This window comes from Sceloporus undulatus, chromosome 3 (assembly GCF_019175285.1).
Source record: "Sceloporus undulatus isolate JIND9_A2432 ecotype Alabama chromosome 3, SceUnd_v1.1, whole genome shotgun sequence".
Lineage (NCBI taxonomy): Eukaryota > Metazoa > Chordata > Lepidosauria > Squamata > Phrynosomatidae > Sceloporus > Sceloporus undulatus.
Genome location: NC_056524.1, coordinates 140,757,528 through 140,785,421, shown reverse-complemented (window position 1 = coordinate 140,785,421; position 27,894 = coordinate 140,757,528). Strand labels below are relative to the sequence as shown.

The 27,894-nt window shown below is 38.6% G+C and overlaps 1 protein-coding gene across 7 annotated transcripts in view; it reads left to right on the top strand.

The window, feature by feature from the left end:
• The window catches only part of ENOX1 (ecto-NOX disulfide-thiol exchanger 1), a 359,770-nt gene that overhangs the window by 239,460 nt on the left and 92,416 nt on the right, over positions 1-27,894 (top strand). For all 7 annotated transcript variants that reach the window (XM_042460210.1, XM_042460212.1, XM_042460215.1 and 4 more), the window contains 2 exons: positions 15,326-15,432; positions 20,468-20,588. In XM_042460210.1, coding sequence (XP_042316144.1) covers positions 15,326-15,432; positions 20,468-20,588 — 228 coding nt within the window. The remainder of the gene's footprint in view (positions 1-15,325; positions 15,433-20,467; positions 20,589-27,894) is intronic.

Genomic DNA, 27,894 nt, shown 5'->3' with positions numbered 1-27,894 from the left:
TCTGAGGCAGATGGAAGGTAAAGTATTCCCAAGATATCAGTGAGCTATCTTTGTCACTGTAATTTTTCCTTCCAAGAAAAGCTAACATTGAGAACATAGAGTATCCACAGGTAGAACAATCATGTAAATGCCTAAGTACTACAGTGTTACCCCGGGATACGAATGCGCCGCCTTACGAAATTTCCGGGTTACGAAAAAATCCAATTGAAAAAAACTGTTCCGGGTTACGAAGGTTATTTCGGGTTACGAAAGAAATTTTGGTGCTTTTCGGCGCTTTTTCGCACCAAATCGCGGCTTTTCCCCATTAGCGCCTATGGGGTTTCGGCTTGCGAAAGCCTTTTGGGTTACGAAAGCGGTGGCGGAACGAATTATTTTCGTAACCCGGGGTAACACTGTACTGTATAAAGTTTTTTTTCAGGCCATGAGGACATTGATTATATTTTTGAGACCCTGAATTTTCTTTTGCGATAAAGACGTTTCTAGTTCTCATTATTATAGAGAAAAATCTGTGACTTGATTTAAACAATATTCTCCAAATGTGGTACACCAAATTATACATTCTTTTTGTTTTTATTTAGCTTTTATTTCAAATTCTAAATGGTCTTGTGTTAACCTTCAAAGCAATTTTGTGAGACAAATAAATCTAATTCTTGCTGTAGAAATCAGAATCTGAAGAAGCAAGAATAAGGTAAATCTTAAAAAGTTGTGAAACTCAGCAATGGGGGCACCTGCAGTCATGAACTCAGTAATGGGGGCATGGGGACCTCAGAGTGACTATTGGGCCCTGAACTAACAGATAATTTCTACAAAAAGAAACCACACTAAATCTTTCCCAGATTTATTATTATATTATTTTATTTAAAACATTTCTATACCAGATTTCATCCCACTATGATTTTAGGATCATGTACTATCAACTGTCATGATAATTCCTGACAATAAAACTTATATAAAATCCTTAGAAACCTGCTTTTGCAATACTGGGGAAGATAGCAGTTCTCATCTGGCACCAATAAGCTTGTAGTTTTGTCATCAGGCTCTGGCCTGTTTTGGGAACCAGAACCTCCTCTACAGAAAGTCCTCTTCTTGTTGTTACAAAGTGTATCTGTGACAAAGGAGTAACTGGGTAGGATCTCAACAGCAGACTTTAAAAGCATTGACAAATTGACATGAGAAACCCTCCCTCGGGTATCTACGTCTGGGTCTCAAGCTATTTGAAGTGATAAAACTATGTACAACTATCTGAAGTTGGGCCTGGAAGCAAACAGGGAGACAACACAGTTCTTGTAATACATTACAGTGTGCACAAACTTAACTATACCAGTCAATATGCTTTGTGGCATATTCTTCCAACAAGTGAAGCCCACAGGTCATCTTCAAAGGTAGCGCCAGATGCTTTGATTGTGATTTCCTGCATTGCAGGGGTTTGAACTGGATGGCCCTTGTGATCTCTTCCAACTCTATGATTCTATGATTCTGTGAACATATGTTCAATAATTCAGTTGGGAAGCTTCCAGAGAGTGGATCATGGCCAGACTGTCCCTGTGCAGAAACATCTGCAGTTACCAAACCAACCAAAGCTGATAAAAGGCACTTAACGCACTGAGCTCACTGGGCCTTTAGCAACAAAGCTGGTTCTAAGAGTACAGTATTCGGAAAATGCAAATTATGTTTTTTATTATTTTATTTATTTATATCCTGCCTTTCTCCTGATATAGGAACTCAAGGTGGATAACAGTAAATTAAAACAAAACAAAACAATACAAATTAAAAACAATACAAAAGCATTAAAATATAAATATAACATTTAAAAACAATTTAAAAATTTTAAAGTTAAAAACATTTAACATTAAAAATATTAAAATATATTCCAGACTCTCCTATCTCCACACTCCATAGTGATGCCAGGCAGCTGTCTAGACATGCATCCTCTGTGCCACTGCTGCTGATGCAAGTTGCTCCCCCTGACGTCAGAAACAAGGCTCCTATCATCGATCACATGGCTGGCTGCTTTGTTTCTGAATGCAGCTGTGGTGCCAGGCAGCATAGTGGGATATGTGTGTAGACTAGACAGCCCCCTAGTGCCGCTACAAAATGCTATTTCCTGCAAAATCCAGAGCAAAATGTGAGTTTTTAAAAACTGTTCTTAAACATGAATAGGAAAGATGTGTGGAACAGACCTCATGTCATGAAGACATTGCACACTCAAATTGTCAATTTGGCCCTGCATGGTGAGGGTGGAGGGAAACAGGTTTAATTGGCCTGTGTAGACGCACCCTCTGAGGAAACAAAGAAACATGCAAGCTAGCTCTGTTGCAAAACTCCAGTACTGTTGACAATGTCCTGCACTCTAGCATGACTCTCTGGCCCTATCTGTGTATCATCATCATTATCATCATTATTTTATTAAATCAAAATTATTTATACCAAGAGATTTCCAGCTGGTTTACAAATAGCATTCAATAGATTAAATAGGTTAAAAACAGTAGAATAATTTAAAATAAGCTAAAAACATGTTTAACAATATAATGAGTTAAAAACAGTTTTTTAGCAAAGTTCCCACTTACACACACTCTCAGACACTCATATAGACATGGCACCTTGCTACACTTGGTGCTTTTGCACATGCCTGAAAAGAGGAACGTATTTGTTAGCACTTCTAGCCAATTTAATAGCTGTTTAAGATGTAAGTCCCAGTTGTGCTAATGCTTTCAAGTTTTAATTCAGTATCGTTATACATGTCTAATTAATTTACTTATCCAGTTCTTCATCCCAGTGCTTTGCTTATCTGTATCCTTCCCAGAAATAAATGAGGAGCCTTGGTTGGTGTCTTGTAGTTATGGAGTCTGTCTTTCCCTGCAGTGTTGTTGGATGTCAACAAATATGAATACATAGAATGTGTGTCATTGCAAATCAATTTTGTGACCCTTACTTAACAGTGGCACAGAGAAAGAGAGAGAGATCTTGCTCCCTTGAGTGATATGAAGTTCTAGGAAAGGACAGGATCCTCAGTAGGTGTTACCTTCCTGCTCCATCAGCCAAGGCCTGTGTAGTTTGAATATCCATAGGTAGTGAGATTCCACCGGTCCATACCAGCAGTGGGAAGAAAGCAATCTTCTCCTTTGTACTGTGTGCATAAATAAAATTCATCAACTAATTTTTTCTCTGTTTATCTAATGGCAGTGCTGAGCACTCAGTGCTTCCGATTCTCATACTCAGCAAGGAATTCTATGCATATACCTGTGGAACAGAGCATTATGGCTAAGTTCCTTGCCTCCAAAAAGTAGATGTGTTTCAAGGTCAACTGTAGTTCACAGTGTTTGAGGAAAAGCTAACTGCAAAATTGTATCAAACATCTCTGTAGGTTATTGCAATCTTGGAACTGAAGGCTTCACATACTCACATCCACCAAATAATCTCTGTTGCAAAGCAGCCTTTTGAAAAAATTGCCTATTGGCTACAAAGCTGACATACAGAGTCCAACCCATTAATTACAGTATCTCACCTTGACTACTGTAATTCTTGCTGCCAAATTCTTGCTATCAGACTTTTAATTTATTCAGGCTGCCAAGCCTCTGACCAGGATCCTATTGACTATGAATTCTCTGTTTCCTGGGATTTGATGATGGGCTGCAGGGAAGACATGAATTGAGTACATGAAAAGCTGTCTGCCACTCTCTGGCCGGATACTTGCGGCTTATAAAGAGTGAGGTATAACTCTGAACAAAATATAACTTTTTCCTAAAGATGCAAACCAGAAAGCAGTGGCGGCACTAGAGGAGTGTGGGGGGTGCGGACAGCACCAGGTGGCACTCTAAGGGAGGGTGACACCACTGCTTCTCAAACACCTATCTTTGGGCAGAAATGGGCTGTGGCATTCATCTGCTTCCCTTTAAAATGCTTTAAAAGGTGGTGGGAGTGGTGTGAAACTCAGTGGGAGGACAAAGGAGAGGCCCAGAATTTTTTGTAAATTTGATTTTAAAAATTTTAATTTATTTTTTTAATTTTTTATATTTTTTTAAATATTCTTTTTAAATTTTCTTTAAAAAATATCACTTTTTAACCAAATTTTCATTATGGTTGTGCATATGATCTTGTAATTTGAAGGTATAATTTTAATTTGGCTAGTTGTTCATGTCATAACTCTTAGCATGACACTCAGTGGTTTATGGGAATTATGATTTCTGAGTAACATTAGTGCAAAAAGCATTGCTACGGATTCTGTATGGAGGAGGTCAATGGGTGTGTGTGTGTGACACTGTGAGTTACTGCACTGGGTGACACCAACCCTAGGGATGCCGCTACCAGAGGGCACCTAACTTGAGCATTATGCACAAGTTTGATTTGCAGCCCATTCTCAGGTGAGATTTGAACAATTTTTTTATCACAAGACATTTGCAAATATGTTGATAACTCTCACCAAAACACTTAAGGAAATTCAACAGAAATGTAAGCATTTGTGGAGCTTTTATAAATTATTAATTTTCTAATGATAGATAGTGGGAATTGAACTTCGACAGCAGTGGGGAAAAACATGGCTTACTTTTCCATAAATCAATGACCCAAATAGTCCTCAACTATAATGAGGTGTGAATCGCAACAAGGTGTTTCAAAGGGTAGCAGGAAATCCTCTTAACGGAAGCACACATACATGCATACTTTTTTAACTCTTGTTATATTTGGGGGTCCATCTTACCATAGAGCATTAATGCAGCAAACACAAAATGGTCCACATAACATACTAATTTACATAACTTCAAAACTGATGAAGATATTGAAATTGTTAAAACATTTTCTATACTTTGGTTCAGTTATCAATCAAACTAGTCAAGAAATCAGAAGTAGATTAATATTCAGAAGGGTGGCTATGGAGAACATAGCTAAGGTTCTGTGGGATAGAGGTAATCGCTGATCATCAAAGTTAGGACAGTCACATCATGATATTTCCAGCTTCTATGGCCAGACATGAAAGCTAAAAATGGAACGAAAGAAAAAAGCTGATTGGATAAAAAAAAAAATCTCAAGTTTATTCAAAATATACTGAAAGAGAGTTTTGCAGGCACCATGGAACTGTCAAAAAGACAAATACAAAAGTCCTAGAGCAAATCAAGTCTGAATTCTCACTAGAAGCTAAACATCACAAAAGCGATTGTACTTAGGCCATATTATTATAAACATAACTCATTGTAACAACAGTAATGCTGAGAAAATCCAAAGACAGTAGGAAAAGAGGAAGAACACATTACAGATGGATTGCCTCTGTAAGGAAAGCCATGACTCTGTGTTTCCAAGAGGATTATTGATAGCAGGATCTCTTGGAGGGCCTGCATTTGTTGGATGTCATAAGTCAAAGGTGACTTGGCAGCACATACGAACACCAAGGTGCTGATGAGCAAAGTGATGTTGCCAATATAATAGGTGGGGTACAGAAACCTAGACTTTATGTGAGAACTTGTTTTTATGTGAGAAAGGTGTACAGAAAGTTTTAAAACCCTGCTGTTTTCATAATCACTAAATTACTCACTTTGCTTAACATCAGCTCAGATGCTAACAGGGATCGATAGTACAGCATGGGTTTACAGAACAACCTTCTTCTCTATTATCATTTTTCTTTCTGTTGATATATATCATTATAAACCAGCAGGACCCAGTCAAGGTCATGAAAAATGAGCTCGGCCAACAGTCCAGCTCCCCTCCCATATTTATTCCAACACACTGTATCTGTTAATCAGGAACAATAGGTGGGCAATGAAACTGGCAGTGTCACAGTTTGTTTGACCCTCACACTAGTGCTTTTCAACATCATTTTGAGAAATACAACATATCTGTTTCTGGGCAGTTTATAGAGGGAAAAAAGTTCCCCCTTGAAACCAAATTTGCCCCCACCTCTAACTTTCCCAGAATGTTCTGTGCTTAGGAGAAAAATTGCTTTTCAATGCTCCAGTAATTGATGAGGAGACAAAGTGTTGCATCTGGCTAATGAAAATTTTATATGACATTAGATTAATCAACAGATGTTTGCTGATGAATATTTAATCATGCTTATTGCATAGCATTTCTGCTCTGCGGTACTGCTCATCCACAGCTTTGTAAGCATCATTACGCTGCTCACAGTTATGGAACATGCTGGCATTCACATACATGTAGCTTTTGCCATCACCAAGGAACTCTTGGGATCGCTAACAGGTGGAAGCAGCATGATACTTCCCTTTTCTGTGCTGAATCTTCCTTTCGTAAGATGATCCACTCAGATCCAGAAACTAGAAATGAGGGGCTTAATCTTTTCCTCTGATGGCAAAACAAATGTAACAAACAAAAATAGGTGGCCAACAAGACATAATAAAATGGTGATTTCATCTGCATACAGTGCATACTATGAGTCTGGAGACCAGGGTTCGATTCCTGCTTGGCCATGAAACCCACTGGGTGGCGTTAGGCATGTCACACTATCTCAGCCTCAGGGGAAGGAAATGGCAACTGCTCTGAACAAATCTTTCCAAGAAAAGCCCATGATAGAGTCGCCATAGTGTGGATGATGTTTTTTGTAGTCTACAGGCATGGTGTAGCGGTTTTGATGTTGGACTAGGACTCCAGGCCAGGAATTGATTCTCTGCTCAGCCACACAAACCCAGTGGCTGACTGGCCAAGTCTCTCTGTCTGAGGTGGGACAATGGCAAACCCTCTGAATAAAGAATGCCAGAAAAACTGAACAAGCAAGAAAATAACTCTAGTCAGAGTTGACTTGAAAGTACAAAACAACAAAAGCTGTCTGTGATCTGAGCCAGGTAGGAGGGCTGGTCTTCAAAAATCTTTGTCAGTAACAAAACTAGCAATCTATGGCGGGTTACAAACTGCCATTAGGGACGTCCTGAGGATGTCGCAGTTTGAAAAAGGGGCGTCTCTTCTAGACGCCCCTTACCCTATCACGGACTCAGTCCGTACAAAATGGCGGCGCCCTGTTCATACGGGCACCGCCATTTTGACGTAGTGGACGCTCTGTGTCCGCACGTGGTGCACTGGAAGTGACGCCGCGAGTGCACCCTTTGTCACTCGCGGCACCTCTTCCGGGGCCTGAGAAGGAGCGCGATTTCCGCGCTCCTTTTCTGCAGCATCCGGGAGCCACGCCGTTTAAAGGCTGCGGTTCCCGGACGCTGCAAGCAGAAGCAGAGCCAGACCACTGTGGCGGTCTGTAACGCGCCCCAGTCTGGTAATTTGGGGCTGGGGATGTGTTATTGTGATGGAACTACAAAAGTGTTCATTTTCTGATCTTAGCGTGGATAAGTGGCCCACATGAACTACATGGGAAGCATACAAACTATGGGGGAAATTTGTTTCTTTTAAAAAAACTAGTGGAATAAGATTTTATCGTATAGTGTGCTTTGTCATTAGCAAGATATGCAAGTAGAAAAAACAGTTAACTTTTTGATCCAGTGCCTGTGGCACATAGTTTTGAGCTGCATATAACTCTTCCATATGACAGCATGAAGAATCTAATTTTCAGCTCCAAAGAGCTAAAGGTCAGTTACTATTTGTAGCCACTTCAAGTAACTAGTGGAGTAGCATATTTGGATTAATAATTGTTGTCTCCATGTTTAGTGATTCCTCATCTTTCTTTCAAATAGTCCAATTTGAAAAACTTGCATGTTTCTTTCACCCAGATGCCTGCTAAGAGCACAGTCCTGTAGATGTCTAAAAAGAATCTTTTGCTGAGTTGAATAGGGCCTACTTCCATGTAAGATACTTTGTCCTCCCACTTCCATGTAAGAGCGTATAAGACTGCAGTGTAAATTATATTAGGTTACTTATACCATCTCAGCGACTTCTGAAGACTAGTATGGTAATACCCAATTGTATTTCATAATTAAAGTGCTACAGTATTTTATGATTTTTCATGTACTGAAATCTTTTTGAGTGATCAGATAAGGATTTATAATTAATGCTAACACCTGTGGAAAAACTCTCAGCCATTTTCATAATTAGACACTTCAAAGTTCAAGAGTTTAAGCAAAAGAATCCTGATATTTCCACTTATACCTTTTCGGTATAAAAATGGTAAAATAACAATTTCCTTGCATCTTCACGAATATTTTCTACTTGAAATTTCTGTCACTAATTAATTATACATAGATTGGCAATTAAGTTCAGTGCTCTTTGCACTTGTGATGGGTACAACAGAATAAAGATTAAAATCTAAACCTTACTGTTAATGAAACAGATTCCTTAATGATAATCCTTACCTATTTTCCTTTACTTCTTCCATTTAATTGAATGAGGTTATGAAAAAGAAACTGCAAACTGTTATACCTTTAGCTCTCAAATATAATGTTACCAAACATTATTATTTATTTTAAAGATGTGTACTTCATTAATCCATCAGGTTATCTCTGCTGTTAACGTTCCCCCCTCCCCCCCCCCACCCATCAAAATTTCCCAGCATCTCTAGCTCATGGTAGAGATCAGAATGGTCCTTCTTTCATTTCTACAACTAGCATTTACAAGATTCTGGTAGGCTGCAGCAGGACGGAAATGGTCATGGAAACTTGGGCAGTGGGCAACTGATGAAGTAAGACACAGAAATCATTATCGGCGTGCAGGGGAGGAGATGTATAGTATATTCATTCATCCATTCATTGGATTTATATCCTGCCTTTCTTTCAAAATGGACAGTCCAGTTCCTTCGGTACCTGCCTTCATGGGTAGGAGGTTGTGGTGGTCTTGTAGTCCATGGCACAAGTAATTGTCCATGCCACCCTTCTCAGAGCCCCTGGTTCCAACGACCCCCCTACTGGGAAGGCAGGCATTAGAAAAGAAGTTATCCTCTCCTGGTAATGACAATGGTGACTTTACCATTCCTCACAGTGCAGTCCCAGAAAAAAATGCTGCTGTTTGTGTAACATGTCCATAGGTGAGTGAACTGTATTTACCAGTTTACAACCAAGAGCTCTTTCTAGCAGAGAGGGAAGAATGGTGTTGCCTTGTATCTGTTCCTTCTCTTACCAGTGGCTAAGACCAGGTTTGTCTGCCCATTGCCATTTCAATCTTCAGGCAAGGGAAGAAGCTATGTGATTCCTCATTGAGCCTTGTCCTTAGCCTGATGATAGTAGCCAGACTATTAGGTTTAGAACAGGCCTGGCGTGGAATGAAAGGGAGCAGGATGAGAACAGAAGTGGGCCAGGGATGCATTTTACCGCACACCAGAACGTGGCCACCGCCGTCGGATGTTCCATTCCATTCCCGATCTGTCCCAGAGGGGGCAATTTTCAGGAACACTTCTGAACAGTTCCCGAAAATCGCCCCCTCTGGGACAGATCGGGAACAGAATGAGAACATCCAGCAGTGGCAGTGGCGTTCCGGTGTGCGGTAAAATGCGTCCCTGGACCACTTCTGTTCCCATCCCTTTTATTCCACGCCAGGCCCGTTCTAGGGGCCAGTGTGATAAACCTATGTCTATCTCAGCATTCCAGCTGTTCAAGAACTCCTGGTGGTTTTATCTGTTAGATAATTATGTTTTCCCCAGTTGAGAAGTGGGCAGCCCAGTCCTATCCACTTTCACTGAAGCCGTAAGGCTCATCACTTTGAATGGGGCTTATTTCTAGGTGAGAGTACCCAGAATTTCAACCTAGATATAGTTGTTCTTGTTTTTCTTCTAAAGAATCAAAAGGGAACAGTTCTCTCAAGTGGGAAAAATCAGACGGGATAATAGTTATATTGTTCAATACAAAAGCACATTTTTGCTTTCAGTAATGACATACCTGATAAACATAATAAGTACCTCATGAATATGTAAACTTGTCACCAAGCTTGTTGTTCATCGATACTTTCACAAGAGACTGTTTGCAAGAGCCAGCACCTCAAAAAACAGCTACTGTATATACTCATGTATAAGTCTAGAAATTTTAATCAAAAACTTAGTCCAAAAAACCTACGTCGACTTATCTATGGGTTAATGCAAGTACTATACTTTGGATTTTATCAAAAAGGGACCAACCCCTGGTAAAAGGCAAAAGTGTAATTTGTTATGGAACCACTGACCCCCCTTCTGCTCTCTCATCCATCCAGTCTTTAGTGTGAGCGCACACAGTTATGCCTGCTGGAATTCTGTAAGTTCTTTGCCATTGTTTGCTTCATCCTTAAGAGCCTTTGTTACATGCCCATAAGTTTTAACCTTGACTTATCCATGTCAAAATCCATAATTGTGGTCCCAAAACCTGCCCTAAACTTATACATAAAGTTGACTTATAGTCAAGTATATATAGTACATACATACTGAGATGCTGATATTTATGGAGTGAAAATAACACCACTTACATACAAAAGAAAGAGATGATCATACTTTAGATCCATTGTTACATGCCCCTAAGTTTTATCTTTGACTTCTCCATGGGTCATACAAAAATCCAAAATTTTGGCCCCAAAAGCTGCTCTCGACTTATACGTAAGGTCGACTTATAGTCGAGTATATACAGTAAATCCGCCAGTAGCTTTTGTAAACATTCTAGAGAGAACACCATCTTCCTTCCTTCAGTCCAGCAATCTGACAGTTAAAAGTCCATAACTGAAGCCTCCACTCTTCTTCCTCTTCCATAGTCCTCTTCTTAGAGTCGCTCATCAAATTCAAGGAGATAAGGTCTCCACTTTCCCACAGTATTTTCTTCTTGCTGAATTCAATTCCAGTCAATCTTGTATTTAATAAAATCCAATTCATCCATAAAATTGCATGATGTTAAATCCTTTGTGACATTCCTTTAGGCACATTAACAACCATTTTTATATTTAAATCCCTGTCTTATAAGGTAAGAGAACCAGCATGGTGTGTAATGGTTCAAGGTTTTGACTATGACTTTGGAGTTCAGGGTTTGATTTCTCACTTGGCCATGGAGACCCACTTAATGACCCTGGATGAGTCCCACACTCTCAACCTCAGAAAAACCTGATACATTCACCTTAGGGTCTCCATAAATCAGAAATGACTTGAAGGCACAACACCTTCTAGGGAAAAGTCCAATACTCACTTGTTATTACCTGCCCTCAAGTCGACCTCAAGTCATGGCAATATTGTGGTCAGTCTCAGCTAAGAAGCTGAGTGATGTAGAATTGTTGATTCTGGAACTATCAATAAAGTGCTGTTGATTTATCAATCAAGCCGACTGGTTGATTGTCCAGGATTCTGGTCTCGCACTCTGACAGTCGCTCATTCTGCATTCAGTCTTCCAGACAGTGGTCTACACATGAGTAGCAGTGATTCTGGACCCTTGTGGACCCTTGGTTTCCTTTCAATCCAGGGAAAATTCCACTAGTCAGAGGTCCTTTTGACCTGGGTTAATCACTGTGAAAGCTCCCCTTCTTGCAGAGCACTAACAAGAAGTGTCAGCCAAACATTTTCCTGCTTGGAAATGTTTATCCAAATCCTGAAGTGTACAGAAGTACAGTCGGCCTTTCATATCCATGGATTTAACCATCCACAGCTTGAAAATATTTTTTTTAATTCCAAAAAAGCAAATCTTAGTTTTGCCATTTTAATTGAGAGACACCATTTTACTATGACATATAATGGAACTTGAGCATCCATGGATTTTGGTATCTGTGAGGGTTGGGGTACTGGAACTAGACCCCTGTGGATATTAAGGGCCCACTGTACAGTAAATTGGAGAGGGAGATGAAAATGGGGTGAGAAAAATTCATAAAACAGAGTTGTGCATATGTGCTTCCTTGAGTCTGTATTGCCATTACATGTTCCAGGGCTCTAGGGCTCCTGCAGCAAGCTTTCAGAAGTGATTATACAAACTCCTGGCTGAGCATGACACATGACAAACAGTACTGAAGTAGAGGAAGCATGGTGGGGGGCAGAGGTGAATGTCTTCAAAGGAGAGCCAGGCCAGGTCATGCCTTCAAAGCTTTCCTTTCTCAGGCAGAAGGCTGCCTAATCACTCCTTGAGGAGTGATGTCTTTGAAGGGAGACATTGGACTGGCAGTCAGTCTTGCTTGTAAAATCTTCTTGTTCACATAGGAGGGGGTGAGGATTTTGGTATTTGACAGCCCACTTGATCCATGCTTTTCAAGTTCGCACTTTTTGTTGTGCTCTTTTAGCTCAGCCTAAAATGTGGATCATATCAGCTGACAGTAGGCATAACCTGTGCCTTCAGAGCTCCCCTCTGCAAGGGGAAAGGCCTTTCTACTCTGCCTCCTCTGCAGACTAGAAGGTGGTTTGGAAGCTCCCACAACACAAGAGCAACTTTTATTTTGAGTGAGGTTTTTTTTTCCTTTTCCTTCCCACTATTCAGACTTTACTGTTATTTTTGGAGCCAAAAGAGAACCACCAGCATAAAATATGAAAGAATCAACAGGTTGGGGGAAGAACTCTACAGTTTGCAAGAGCACAAAAACTTACAGGGGAAGAAATACCTAAGAAGGAAAATCCTGAACAAGCTAATATTGACTCAGTATACTCAGTGGCCACAGAGTGCTGCCTGTTTGAGGGAACAATAAATGGAAAATCAGGTGGAATAGAATGGAGTATTATGAAAGTAGGCAAAGGGTAGGAATATTTCACTTTACAATGTATTGCTGCATGTCCTACTTTTGTATCTAGAGTTGCCAGAGTAAAAACGAGAGGGCTCCTGTGTCTTCAATAGTTGGGTAGAAGAGAGAAGACCCAGTGTAGTGATTTGAGTGTTGGACTAGGATTCCTGGGAGACCACGATTTGAATCCTTGTTTGGCCATGGAAACCCATTGGATGATGATCCTGGGAAAGTCACACTCTCTTGGCCTCAGAGAGGAAGGCAATAGCAAAATTCCGCTGACCAAATCTTTCCAAGAAAACATGATGCATTCACTTTAGGGTGAATGCCAGTGAACCAGGTAACAAGCAACATCTGCTGAAATTTCCTCTTCTATACAACCTTTAAAGGTACAGGATCACTCTTCAATTTTCACTCTAGTAACCCTATTTGTATCCTTATTGATAATAATTTTGGTACCGGTGAAGTGTAAACAATCCTGTTTTAGAGATGTTAGAGAGGTCAACCTGTCCATCACTAAAAAATGTTAGACTTGGTATATCAGACTCTTCTTGGTAATATTTTCAATGCTGCTTACAGTCAGTATGTTTATTGAATAGTCCGAGGGCCATTTCAAAATACTCAGAACATAGTAATGCAAGCAATGACACACACATACATATAAAATGTTAATATAGTGCACTAAGAAACCGTGTAAAATTTAATTCCATAGGAAATATGTCTGATCAAAGATACAATAAAACAAGACTAAAGAGGCAGCATGAAAACTTCAGGAGTTGGAAATGTAGCTGACAAACTTTAGACCTTAAACTCTAAAGTTAATACAGGGCAGAAGATCACTTTACACAAAGAATGTCCAGGTTATAATTAGCAGTTCTAAATAGAAGAAGAAAACACTATTTTGAAATATGAAATATGTTTTGATGAAACGTATAATCCAAAGTACAGATTCATTTTAGAGAATTGTAATTTGACCAAACCCAGTTAAAGTGAAAACTCTTTTATTCATTCCAGAGAGAGTCCTACTGAGTTTAGTATCCTTAATCTAAATCTTTTTGATGGCATGTCTTGATTGCCTATAAGAAATGTGATAAAGCAGATGCTCTTCTATTTTCTTTAATACAGTTTCATTGTAGAAGTAATGCAAATTAGTACATATTGGTGCAGGGAACTGAGGAATAGTTTTCCAGATTAGAGGTTAAAACCTTTTATTTTCCAGATACAAGATGTTTCCTAACTCTAAATAGAAGCATCCACATTTTGTGGACTGGTTGATGTAAACAATTTTCTTCTCTGGTGAATCTCTGAGCTGCACTGCTGCAGAATTTGATTTGCAATATATGTGCTCCAGTTGTATATAAGGCCACAGTGATATTATTTATATCCTTGCTTGTCAGTGCAAATGTTATGCGTTGATCTGAAAACTGAACTTATGAAAAAAGCGAAGAGAGGAATGCCAGAATTTCTTCAGAAAGCAAAAAGGAATGTCAGAAATTTTTTAAGAAGAGAAAGAGAGATAGCATAGCTTCTTGTTTCCCATAATTACTGCTGTTCCTATGTCTCTAACGCCTGTCCTTCCCAACTATTCCCATATCTCTAGCATGAATTATCAACACACACACCTAACTTATTTTTTAGAGGATTTATATAATCCCAAATTCAGTAACAAAATCCTAAAATTTATTCTGCAGAATGAGTGGTTTATTACACAAGATGCTTGCTGCCATAGGAGATAAAGTAAGAAGTCACCATTAAATCAGGTCTGAGAAATGTTGCTGAACTGTGCCTCACCACTGACTTTGCAGTCCAGAGCTGATGGGAGATGCTCAAATAAATCTGAAGGCCCACAAGTTTCTTACCCAGTGGAAGCTAGTATCTCAGATGTCAATGCAAAAGTGAATTTAGTGCAAAATTTAAAGTAGCTGTCCAAGGTGCTGAAACTATTTTGTGGATAGGTTTCAGCAATTTGATTTCAGAGAAATATTCTGAATCCACCACTCCTCTAACCTTGAAGCCACCAGCCTCTTGTGCTCTCCCCTACTTTATATGAACAGTTAACTAGATGTCAGGAGGAATCTTAATTGCTCTGGCCTAAATTTCAACTTGAAGAGACCTTTAAGACAATGCAATTGTGTACGTGGCTACAAACTAAGGGCCCGAGCAGACAGGCCAAAATACAACTGCTTCAAGTCACTTTGGAGGTATGCTGTTTAAATGACACATGCATCTTAAGAAGCCAGAAGCGACACCAAAGCTGTGCTCCAGCCCTTAGGACTGGAGTGTGGCTTTGGTGTGGCTTCCGGCCTCTTAGGATGCATGCATCATTTAAACAGCATACCTCCACAGTGACTCGAAGCAGCTTTATTTTGGCCTGTCTGTTTGGGCCCTAAATCCCATCAAATTCATTGGCACTGATTCTCAGGTATCAGGGTTTAGGATTACAGTCTCAGGCAGATTTCTTGTGATCTTTGTCTGTCATGGCTCTTCCCCCAAATTAGACCCCCTTGAACACAAATCTACCATGGACAGAGAAAAGGTTAATCTGTCTGGAAAAACTGCATGCAGATTTGTCAGTAATCTATGTAGAACTGGTGTAGACTAAAGTTATGGAGACAGACTTGAAGGAGACATCTCCAACAATTCTAAAATGTAAGTACAAAAAGACACACGACTGGATGGATATTGATGATGTTGTTTCAGCAGTGACATCATCCATAGACTCCTAGTGTCTTTGCTTTGCTTTTTCTTTTCTTTAGCAATCACAACATAAATTGCTTGTCTTGTTTGACTTCCTTGTTCACCAAAGTTGAGCAGATTGTGGCCGTTTTCAACGCCTCCACCAGACAAAAAGCCTGGGACCATTTCTCGAAAGCTCAGCGCAAGAACATAGACATTTGGCGAAAGCACTCTGAGGTTGGTACATTTCTTCTCATTTCTCCATCATCTCACAGCCTGGACAAAGGGCGGGGGAAGCAAGTGTGCCTGCTGTTGTTTCTGCTCTTTTAGCAATATCTAATGGCTGCGATTTTAGAACTTGGCAGTAATTAAGAACTGTTTATACATCCTCACTGAGAGTATGTATAGTTCCCATTTGCCCCTGTAAATGTAAAATGTGGAAAAAAGTATAGTAAAGAGCCATATGTGTCCCTCTGCCTCCAAGAAGCCAAACTCCTTAGAGGAGCATATCTTTTGTACTAAAATATTGAATTGAGGGAACTAGCAGAGTCATGATAAAAAGCAAGTTTTGTTATTGCCTTTAATTTATGTCAGGAATAATTTATTTCATGACCGATGAATGTGAAATAATGGTTTCCTCTGCTGCTTTATCATTAATCTCCACGATAAAGCGGTTTTACTATTAAAAAGAAATCCAGTTTTCTTTTCTTAATAATTAGTAAAGTCCTTTCAGTCTAGATGGAATAGGGCCCTTTCCCAACACTGGCCTTTTGACAAATTAAAAACAATTACTTTTCCTTGGCCACAATCCAAGGATCTATTGTAGATGCATTTACAGTGTAGTATACAATAACACAATTCAAGACCTCTTTGTTTAAGCCAGACCATGCAAGCGAAGGGATTCTGGAATTTATAATCCAACACCCCTCAAAAAAACCTTAAACTTTGCATATGTGTGACTGAAAAATAAGTCAGAGAAAGTGTCTGTGTTCCTACATCCTGCTTTAAGTGAGTATTCCTTACATGCATAACTCCTTGACCATGCCATGCATATGTAGCTTGACTAAGCTTCTTGAGTTATGTGCTATTCATGGATGATTTTTCATACTTCCTGGCTGTAGTAAAGTTGTGGGTTGGGTTGTCAGCTGTGGCAGCTTGATGTCTTTTGTGTGAATGGTGTTGTCTGGCAGCCGGGAACTGGTAAGCACATGCATCACTTGCACATCTGAGATGACAGGAGCATTTTCTGTGAGACCCATCTCTGGCTGCAGGCAAGCTGTGGGATCCAATCTTGAACAAATATTGACTTCACTGGGACTTTTCAGATACAATAATTACAAGAATTGCCAACCAGATTACCAAACCAAGCTCAAATGGCCCCTGATCTCTTGCTCGCATGACCAATAATTAATTCTTTTTTAAAAAACATGCTTGGCCTGGAACTTGTCAAGGAGAGGGAGCCAGAAGTGACAAATCAAAATGATACAGTATTACAACTATGATCCTAAACATGTTTTCCCCCTTAAAGCAAGAATCACTAATGTCTGGCATTAACTGAATAGCGAGGGCAATACCTAGTGAAACCACATGCATGCACACTGAGAACCATGCACACAATGTGCATAGCTGTCTTGAAGAGAAGCCACTTTTCATTTAAAATGTGACTTACATTATTAATGGTTGAACAAAATACTAGGTCTTCCCCATTAAGGGAATATATCTTTAGATAAGAAGCCTGGGCGTGTTGTGAATACATGACTTTGGGTGTTTCCAGACTTTGAGTGTTTTCAGGCTTCTTTCCCCCTGTGCAGTAAACATTTGTGGGAGATTTAGATGTTGTCACCTTCAGGTTGCAACCGTCTTCTTGTTGAATTGTTTCTTCCAACTTTTTTTTTCCTCACCTGAGAAAATCCAATAAGGAAAATAGATGGCTGCCCAGCACCTTTCAGTTGTGACCACACAGCTCCCAGAATCTCCCATTTGTGGAAACACCCATAGTCACTACATTTTAGTTGCCCATTCTGCTTTTGCTTTAAATTTAGCATGTAATGCAATTAAACTTTTTTTTGTGAAGTTGGAGCAAAAGGTTCAGTCTATTTTCTTTTTCTTTTTCTTTTTTTGCCTTATTTTTTTAAAAATTAAATAGTATATACCCATTTGCTTAGCAATTGGTTAATTTAGCATGTCAGTTGTTAACATCACAGCCCTCTTAATGTTTCCTTGCCTAACAACCAAAACAGCTTTTAGAAGGTAAGAGATGTTTATTTATTTATTTTGTACTATACTTGTAGAAATGTTGCATGGCTGTAGTTCAAAAGAGAACAAAATTGTGCTGAAATCTAAATCATTTGGGTAATATTTTAAGAGCTCATTAAAAATGCTAAATTGAACAGCGCTGGACCCAAATGTAACATGTACATGAATACAAAATGAATCCTTTATTATTACTGCTATTACGGTACAAAATGACTTCATAATAATGGGACCCTTTGTATGCAATGTTAGCCTCTTATTAGTAGGGGCATTATTTTATAGTTTTCTCATAAATGGTTCACATTTGTAACAAAAAAAATAGAGAAAGTTTTGTAATCTGGTTGATTGTTTTTCTAATTTACTACAGATGTATAAACTTTGGAGTTTGTGTTCTTTTCATATTAGCTACATTGAAGATATTCAAGAGGGAACTAATTTGTTAGCGTTTGAATTTTTAATGTGGCAAAATGCACTGGAAAAAGACTTTCCATTAATGTAAATCTACAAAGCATCTTTGCTTAGTTAACAGTTATTATTCTCCTGTTCTTTGTTGTCGTGTTTTTAAAAAGCAACTGAGATTTTCTTTTTTAAAAAAGACTTCAAATGAATGAACAATTTGGATTCAAATGCTGAATTGGGTGCTCAGCTGAGGAAGGGACTGAGGAGGCCTCAGAGAACAGTTGCCATTTGCAGCTAAATGGACCACTCAGTATATGGCAGTTTCATAGTTTTTAATTTTAGGAATAGCTTCTCTATAAAGAAAAGGTTCACAATTCAAGGATAGGGTTGTCCATTGCATGGAGAAGATTCAAGCTTTACTCCTTTGCCACCATACTTAAAAGGTAAGAGTCAGCTATTCTGAGAAAGGTCTTCAACTCAAGACCTTAGAAAACTGCTGACAAAAAGAGCAGATAACATTGGTCCAGATCACCAGTTCCAGAGTCTGGGTCCACAAATATTTTTGGATTGCAGGTCCCAGAAGCTGCAACCAGGATGGTCAGTGCTCAGAGCTTTTGAGAGGTGAAATCCAGTGGCATCTGTTAAGCCAAATTTAAGTTGAGAACGGCTGGGCTACACAGAGTCTGACCCAGTCAAATACAGATTCACCTTTTCACTAGACCAACTCTTCTTAGGCACACAGTAGTAGCTGGGTGGCTATCTGAAGGCAGAATCTCATTCCTTGTAAAGATCATGTCCATTTCGGGGTTAGACTAGATGGCTCTTGTGGTTTCTTCCAACTCTGTGATTCTATGATTCATTTCTAAGTATGTGTATCATGATACATCTATCTGCATTGCACTGGAAATGCTTTTACAGTTGGATGTTTGCACTGCACACTTCCGCACATTTTAGGACATAGGATTGATGAGGACACTCCATTACTTTTAAAAAAAATTCCTGAGTTTCCAAGTATTCTCATGTAAAATATACATGAATCAACTTCATTGCCTCTCCAGTGATTAAGGGCTGCACACACCTTTATTATAATGGATTAGATTTATTGATGAACTCTGGGTGCATCTCTCAAAGGAATTCTTTCACTTTCTCATTAAGTGCAAGAAATAAATAGCATGTTCTTTCAGTAGCACTCATTTCTTGGATGTGACTTCTTTTCCTTGTTTCAAAGATTTCAAACCACTTCCATGGGAATTGGGCTTTTTGTCGATAGAAAAATTAGCTGTCTACAGACTGAAAAGTGCTACACTAATCACTGGGCTGCATCCTTGTGTTTCACCTGACAGTATTATTAGGATAAAATAGAATTCCCTCAATCTTGCTTTTGGCACTGTTAAGGAAGGTAGCCATTACACACACACACCATGCTTTTCTGTGGAAACAAAAGCGATCTGAGATTTTGTGAGGGCCATACATTTGCAGATTACATTCCCTGGCTGCTTTTCCTCCCAGTGATTTCTCTGTGGGTTGGCTGTTCACCCTCCTCATTTATTTCATAAATGCACTGCTTTTCACAAAGGCTCAAGGCTTTCATCTATCTACTTAAAAATATCTATCTGATATGAACACTAAAAATATCTGTCTGATTATGAATTAATCTCTGGTGATGTGTATGGTGAGGACTGGATCCTTCTTTTTCAGTCTGGAAGGCATACAAAATAGGTAAGGCAGTATCTTTTATTGGAACAGTTTCCGTCAAAAGACAGAGCACAGAGTTCAGTCACTCTCTGGTAAGTAGCGCAATATTTTGAGAATGTGAATTGCAATTTGAAAATGAAAATTTTAATTTATAATTTTTAGAAGTGCATTGCGTTACTATAATAGAAATTCTCCAAGTAAAAACACCACTTTCTTTACATCTCATAGCATATTTTTTTTAAATCAGGCTGAAGAATTTAAGAGTTTCAGCACAGAATTAGTCATCGTCTGGTCGTGTAGGTAGCAAGGATGATTATTGTGAAGGGGTACAACACACACACATACACACAAAATAACTGAACCTGCAGGAGGAGATTCTCATACAGTAATTCACTAGCCCCACCTTGGTTGCCCCTTGGATGCTTTGATTTGGATTTCCTGCATGGCAGGGGGTTGGACTGGATGGCCCTAGTGGTCTCTTCCAACTCTACAATTCTATGATTCTATGATCCTTGGGTACACATTGTCATTTGTGGCAGATACCTTTCCAAACAACTTTTTCCCATCATTTCCCTGAAGAGCTTAAGATATAATTCTACATTTATGTTTTTACTTTTTTTGTTTATTGCATTGTACAGTATTACATTGCAACACATTATCGTTAACCTTGTAATAGCCTTTTTGAAATGAAATCAAATGATTTCAACAGCAGTGAAAAACAAAAGATCACCAAACTGAAGATTAAATTAAACCACGTATCAGGTTCACATCTCAGTCAAAATGATTGAAAACACCAATCATGTAATAAATGCTTTGTATGCAATGTTCCTCTTTTGGTTTGTAATAAGTTAACTATCTTTAAGGAATTAGTATTTGTATTAGCCTGGGATAACAAAGTATGGTTTGGGGTTTTTGTCATTTATAGGAACTCAGGAATGCTCACAGCGAACAGCTCATGGGAATCCGGCGGGAAGAAGAAATGGAAATGTCCGATGATGACAGTATCGACAACCCCAGTAATAAAAAACTGAGAGTTGACGAATCAGGTAAATATGAAAATGCCACAGTTTCTGCACCTTGAAATATCATCACCTTGAAATTTGTGTTCCTTGAATTATCAAAGGGATCTATTCAAATTGTGGCTGGTTCATCTTTGTTCATCTTGTGGCACATTCTTCCCCTGTCTTTTTTCGTTTCTTTTTTCAATGTTAACTGCCAACCATTACACCCCAGTAAAAATGTTTATTATCCTGTTGTCAAAATCTGACCAAAGGACAGAAAGTGACAACATTTCTAGCATCATCTTTTCTCCCACTGACAAAAAGAAGCTGGAAGAAACAGGTAAGGATTTCACTTTTTAAAAAAAATAAATAAATTCTGGGCTGTTTAAATCATAGCTGATTTAAGAAGTGAGCAAACTTGAAAATAGATTCAGGACCAGCCTAATGATTTTTAAGGCTACTGTTTTCAAGAGATACACCTTCCTTCCTGTCTATTTGCACAAGCTTAACTACTTCATAAGGCATCAGTATTGAAACTTCAGTCTCTCAATCTGAAACCTATTTCTGCTGTTTCAGTCAGAGCAGAGATGTGTTCACAGATAAAGGATCGCAGTTTACAGGCCGTTTTTAAAAAATATTTTTTATCTATCTATTGTGTAAAAAGCTAGTGAAACCTGAAATATACTGTAAAAGCCTTTTATTTATTGGATTTTGAAGATTCATTATCTTCCAGATGTTTGTTTCTTGAGGTGCCATGGTTCTTGAGGTGCTATGAAGTTTGATTTATTTGTAATCCTGCTTAACTTTTATTTATCTATGTGCTGGTGTTTTGGTTTAGCTTTGAGTTTCTTTATTATTTCTGCTGTCTGGGATTAATATTTCTTATGCATAACAACACTAGAAGGATATTAGGCTGGGAGTTAGAGATTTGATGAGGACCACTGAATGAACTTCATAACTAAACAGAAAATATGGCCTTAGGTTATTCATACCGAAATCCAGTTTTTTAATCTAATCCTCCCAACCTGTATATCTCAACATGTTACTGGACTATGTTTTTTTCCTCAAATCTATTACCACTGGCCATGATAGCTGGGTCTTCTCAGAGGTCTGGGAACCTAAGATGTAAACTACTGCTCTAACCATCACAACACGTAGACTGTCTGCTATAGCAACTATGATGGCTGAGTGATTAATATTGTTATCTGCTCACTGGAAGAGTCTCAGATGGAATCTTTACAAGCTTTCTAAGATATATTTTCAATTCAACAAGCTAAGGAAATGAAATCCAGGCACATGTCTTCATGTATGTTGGTATTACCCCAGCAGTGATATTTCCCCATACAAGGTTAGAATCATATACAGGGGGAGAGCAGGACAAACCTGTCTTTTTGATTCTCCTAGTTATGGTTAGAGATGCTGAATAGTATATTTGAGAGACTATTAAGTCTGAGGTGCATAAATATATCTTAGGTTGATCACAGTTGATCAAATCAATCAGTCCATCCATCAGTAATCATTACTGCATTATCAATTTTAGTGGACAGTATAGCAGATGCCTTCGATTATATAGATCATGAAAAACTATAGATTGCTCTTAAGGAAATGGGTGTGGCACAATATTTGATTGTACTGAAGTGTAACATGTACTCAGTACAAGAGGCTACTGTTAAGACAGAATACGGAGAAATGGAAAGGCTTCCAGTTGGCAAGGGGGTCAACTGGCAAAGCTGCATTTTATCACCTATGTGTTTAATTTCCATATGTAAAGCAGGATTACATGTGGAGGGAGAAGGCTTGGAAATTAGAGGAACATCAGCAATTTAAGATATGCAGGTGACACCATTTTATTTTACTAGGAGAAAATGGCAAAGGCCTGGAACGATTACTAAAAAAAGTCAAGGAAGTAAGTACAGGTTTACAGCTGAATACTAAAACAACAAAAATAATGACCACAGATGATTTACATAACTTTTAAGTAGACAATGCAGACATTGAAATAGTTTGAGAGTTTTCATCCCTTGGCTTAATTGTTAATCAGAATTGAGACTGCAGTCAAGAAATCAGAAAAAGACTGGAAGTTAGAAGGGCAACTGTGAAGGGCCTAGTCAAAATCCTCAAATGTAAAGATGTATAATTGAATACTAAAGTTAAAATGGACCACACCTTTGTATTTCCCATTTGTATGTATGGTTGTGTAAGCTGGATAATCAAGAATGCTAAGAAGAAAATCAGCTCATCTGAAATGGCGCTGGAGAAGAATTCTATGGATACCATGGACCTCAAAAAAAGACAAATAAATGGGTGCTAGACCAAATCAAGCATCAACTCTAGAAGCCAAGATGACTAAACTGAGATTGTTGTACTTTGGCCATATCATGAGAAGACATGACTCATCTGAGCAGGGCTGTTGATGGTAGGGTGACGTGAGGTATCTTATTCACACGGTTCCCATAAGATGAAGTGGACTTGATGACAGTTGACAACAGCAAATAGCAAAAACCACTCATCTTATTATAATATGTAGTCCTGAACTACCTTTGAAGTAGATTCATGCTCCCCTGAATGCCATTTGGGGAAAAATAAATCCAATAAGTAAATAAATAAATAAATATTTGAAGTATAACATACTCCCCATGCAACAATTCCTTACCACTGGTTTTCAACCCTGGGCCTCTTTCAAATTTCTTCGCATGACCACTACACCGACCAGCTTGCTAGGTATAGACACTGCTTAAAATTTCTACAGGGCCCAGAACAATGGCATAATGGGAGCACTGCCCATAATTTAAAAATGGCTAAACCCAGCTGCCTGGCACACTGCTTTTGTCTCCATCACCAGCCATTCCCCTCAGGATCCATTGATGGATGAGGGCACCCACTGCGGTGACCTTGCTTGCAAAGCTTCTAAAACTTGAAAGTGGCCTTAAGGAAAATACTATTTAGTTCATCCATGGAACTTATAGATTGTCATTGTTCTAATTTGAACTTGTAGATGTACCTAACTGCATGAATAAATTTTCTTTAATGCTGGTAATGGGATTTTTTTTTTTATCAGTGCTCTTGTCATCCAACATATGAACCTTTTATTTCTCCTTTCTTTAATGAAATTTCTTGCTAAGGGCTAACATCAGTCTTCATAAAAGAGAGAGATTGCTGGCTAATCTTAGCTACTTTGGTTTGGTTCTAAAAGAGCATTTATACTTAGAGTTTATTCCTTGAGAATTTACACCCGATTCTGGCAACAACTTTGCTTCTTTTGAGCTGCGTCTCATAATTACTCTTGATTGTTCCATATTTGCACTGTCTTCTTCGTCCTTGTACCTAACTACTACAGGTGCAAGATGTAGAGGGAAACAGCTCCATAAACAAACATGAACATTAAATTCACATTCTGATCAATGCTGCTTGTTTGAGACTGGTTGTCCCATAGTCTCATAAATGATTATTACAGTGGATGCTGAACACTGATAGTGCAAGATAAGTCAGGATAAGGATAATCAACCTTTCCCCAAATAACTACAAATAAATTGTTATTCCAAACTTTGTAACCTCTTTCTTATAACAATAATTGTCCTCAAATATTCAGAATAAGTGCTACACCTTCCAGCACTGACTTGCACTGGACTCATCCCCAGGAGACTGGGGACATGTAAGCCGCAAAGCACTAAAGGAAATGTGGGACACAACACTTTTGAGAAAACAAGTCAATCTAAGACTGCATCTGAACTGCAGAAATAATTCAGTTTGATACCACTTTAATGGCCATGGCTTAATTCTATACAATGCTGGGAATTGTAGTTTGTTGTGCCACCAGAGCTCTCTGACAGAAAAGGCTAAATGTCTCTCAAAATTACAATTCCCAATCCATTTTGAGATATGGTGGTAGAGAAGAGTGCTGAGGATACCACAGACAGCCAAAAAGACAAAGAAATGGGTCTTAAAATAGATCATGCCAGAACTCTCCCTGGAAGCCAAGATGACAAAACTGAGCTGCCATACTTTGGCCACATCATGAGAAGGCACGACTCATTAGAAAAGACTATAATGCTAGGAAAGGTATAAAGTAGTAGAAAGAAAGAAAGTCTGCACATCAGATGGCTAGACTCAATCAGGGAGGTCATGGGCCTTAATTTTCAGGACCTAAGCAGAGCAATGGAAGATAGGGGGTCTTGGAGATGTCTCATCCACAGAGTCATCATGAGTCAGGGTTGACGTGAGACCAGTAAACAACAATTTGCTATTGTTATGGATTGTTCAATATATGTATATTTATTTTTATGATATGTGTTGTCCTTTACTTTAAAAAAAAGATAGTTTAAAAAAAGAAATTTCAAACGTAAATGGAATATGAAAATATCTGAAACAGTGGGTGTTGCAGCAGGCCATTCCAGTTACACCATCTGGTGGAGAAATACATCAACATGCCTAAAAGGTCTCTGTTCACAGCTGTCATAGATCTCAATTTTACTTTTGATTCCAATTCTAGAGATAAATTATGACTTAAATATAGGCCGCTGAGATGAAGTAGTGCTTTCTATGTCTTATGAAGAAGTCATATAAAAGCACAAACCTAAAAATCAGGGCAACTGAGAAGGCTCTCTCTCCAGTACAGTATGTATATCCTGAAGAGTGAAGCAAAGCTATATACTAATCTTTATAAATTTGCTAGTTTCAGCCCTTGACCATTTTGACTTTCACCTTTCCCTATGTGAGGTGATAGGCACCTCCCAATGTTATCATATGCTGATAATGTGGTCTCAGACACTGAAATGCTTTAAAAGAGCTTTGGAGTCCTTCCTGCCACAATGACCAATTGAGGAACTATGAGAAAACAGAGGTCATAGTTGGGTCTTTTTGCTATAAAACTAAGGCCATGAGACTGAATAGACAAAAAAGCTTTAAATATCTAGACACCATTTTTTGAGCAAATGCTAGCTCGTGTAACATGTAGAATATGCCCAGAGAAGGGAATCTGTCATTTAACATTTCTATCACAGCAGAGTAGGCCATTGCCCTGTAGTTGCAGACTGGACTACAGTACAGTCAGTACAGCAGAAAGGTGGGATATAAATGAAATGATGGGATTTTAAAAGTTTTTTGTGGGTTTTTCAGGCTATGTGTCCATGTTCTAGAAGAGTTTCTTCCTGACATTTCGCCAGCATCTGTGGTTGGCATCTTCAGAGAATGCTTGCCTGGAAACGACTTGGGTATATATATTGTGTGACCTGGAAAGGCAGGAGTGATTTGCATGTGTATTGTTTTGTTGCTAATGGCAGGCCGCAGGGTGGGAGGGTCTGCAAAAGAGGATTAGTGTCTGCTTGATGGTGCTCATTGTCTGCTGGGAGATTTCTCATTTGAATTTGTTGTGTCTTTATCTTGCTATTTTTCAGGACTGATAGCCAAACTTTGTTTACTTTAAAGGTTTCTTGCCTTTCCAGGTCACACAATATACACACACACACACAACTCCTTTCCAGGCAAGCATTCTCTGAAGATACCAGCCACAGATGCTGGAGAAACGACAGGATGAAACTCTTCTAGAACATGGCCACATAGCCCCAAAACCCCACAAAATACTATGGAAGCCGGCCATGAAAGCCTTCGACTTCACATGATGGGATTTTGTTGTTGTTGTTTTTAATATTGAATTATTTTTAAAAGACTGCCTGGATGATTCTGGTGCATTTTATTTTAATGCAGCTACTTCTAAAATAGTTGGATTTTGTACTGCAGCATGCAAAATACACTAGGAATTAATTTTGGTAATTTTATGAGCTTTATAAAATAATTTTGATGTGATAACTTATTTTATTACTCAGTATGCTGTTTCTCATTTTAAATTATTTCAAGTGCAGCTGGTGTGTCCACAGACTCAGAGACAGACAAGTGGATAATCCACTCTGGATAATACTTCTGCTAGTCCCACCACTGGTCTAGTGCTAAATGGGAGCTTTGCTAGTGCAAAACTAGTGAACTGCACCAAATATGTGTCCTCTTCAATTTACAGAGGCTGTGGGAGGAGTTACCCTAAATCCAGAGTGGATTTGCTGCCCCAGAGTGACAGATCCACTGATTACTTTATACCACATGTCTACATAATATGTTGTGCAAAGCTTTCTTGATGGCTGATCATTTACTAAAGCAATAAGACTGACTGTGATACAGTATTCACAGTCCAAGCTAACAAAATCTGTGATATAGATTAATGATGATTCTGCATTGGTACGGTCATGGGAGGCTTTGTGCAGACTGCTAGAGAAGGCTCTAATCAAATTAGCACAATTTCTATAGACATATATTTAATTATTAACTTCCTGAGAAATTACACTTATTCCACAGCGATGACCTAACTGATAAATTTACTTTAATGGAGACAAAATGAAAATGTCAACCAATAATAGAAATATTATTTCCCCTGCATATTAATATGGTGGGGGAGCAGGCATGTATAGATATAGATATATGCAAAATGGGATATTCCATTAAAAATATTGTCATAGATGGTTAAGATGAATATTGCAACAACAAGGGAGAGAGCATGGATTTGTAATGAAGATATCACCAAGATTATAGAGAGGGAAGTAGTGAATGATTATTGTATGAGGGTAGTTAATTAGATGTAATAGGCAAGTGGAATGGGGTGACTGAGTGGGCAAATCGATGAAATAATAGTGTATATTGTTGTATGTTGAAAAGAATTTGTTAAAATGATAATCAAAATATTTTTAAAGTCAACCAATAAGAAAGTTGCATAAAGACATAACATGGATTAAAAGATTGAATAAGTTTTTGCAAAATGAAGGAAACTGTGATTATTCCTAGAAAATAATTTTAGGTCTGCTGTGCTGCATCTGCTTGTTTGTGAATTCTTTTACTCTATCTTGAATGTGATGAGAAACCTTGAGCACTAACTATTTTAGTAAATGGAAAGGCAAAGCACACATTAAAGAAATAATGAATAGGTCAGATGATGGCCAAGAAACAGATGCCTAACCAGTGCACTTAGCAAGAACAGCTCCTTGCTGAAGGGAAGAAAGGCTTCTGGTCTCCTTCTATGGAGGCCATGAAATGTGACTCCTCATCCGCAATACCATGTGCCCACATAGGTCTGGGACTTTTTTCTGTTAAAGGTTTCTTTCATACGACAGTGCATTTGTAGTTTCTTTTATGATGGTGTTCTTGTTTGTTTTTCTTTCAATGATAATTTTTGTTATTCTTGTACTCTGGTAACACCTTTAACCTCATCCCATAACTGATTTCTTCATTGGTTTAGACATCTGTCCTATACTTCTGTTTTCTGGATAATTAATACAAAATTAGGATAGCTATTTATGTCTGTTCAAAGGCT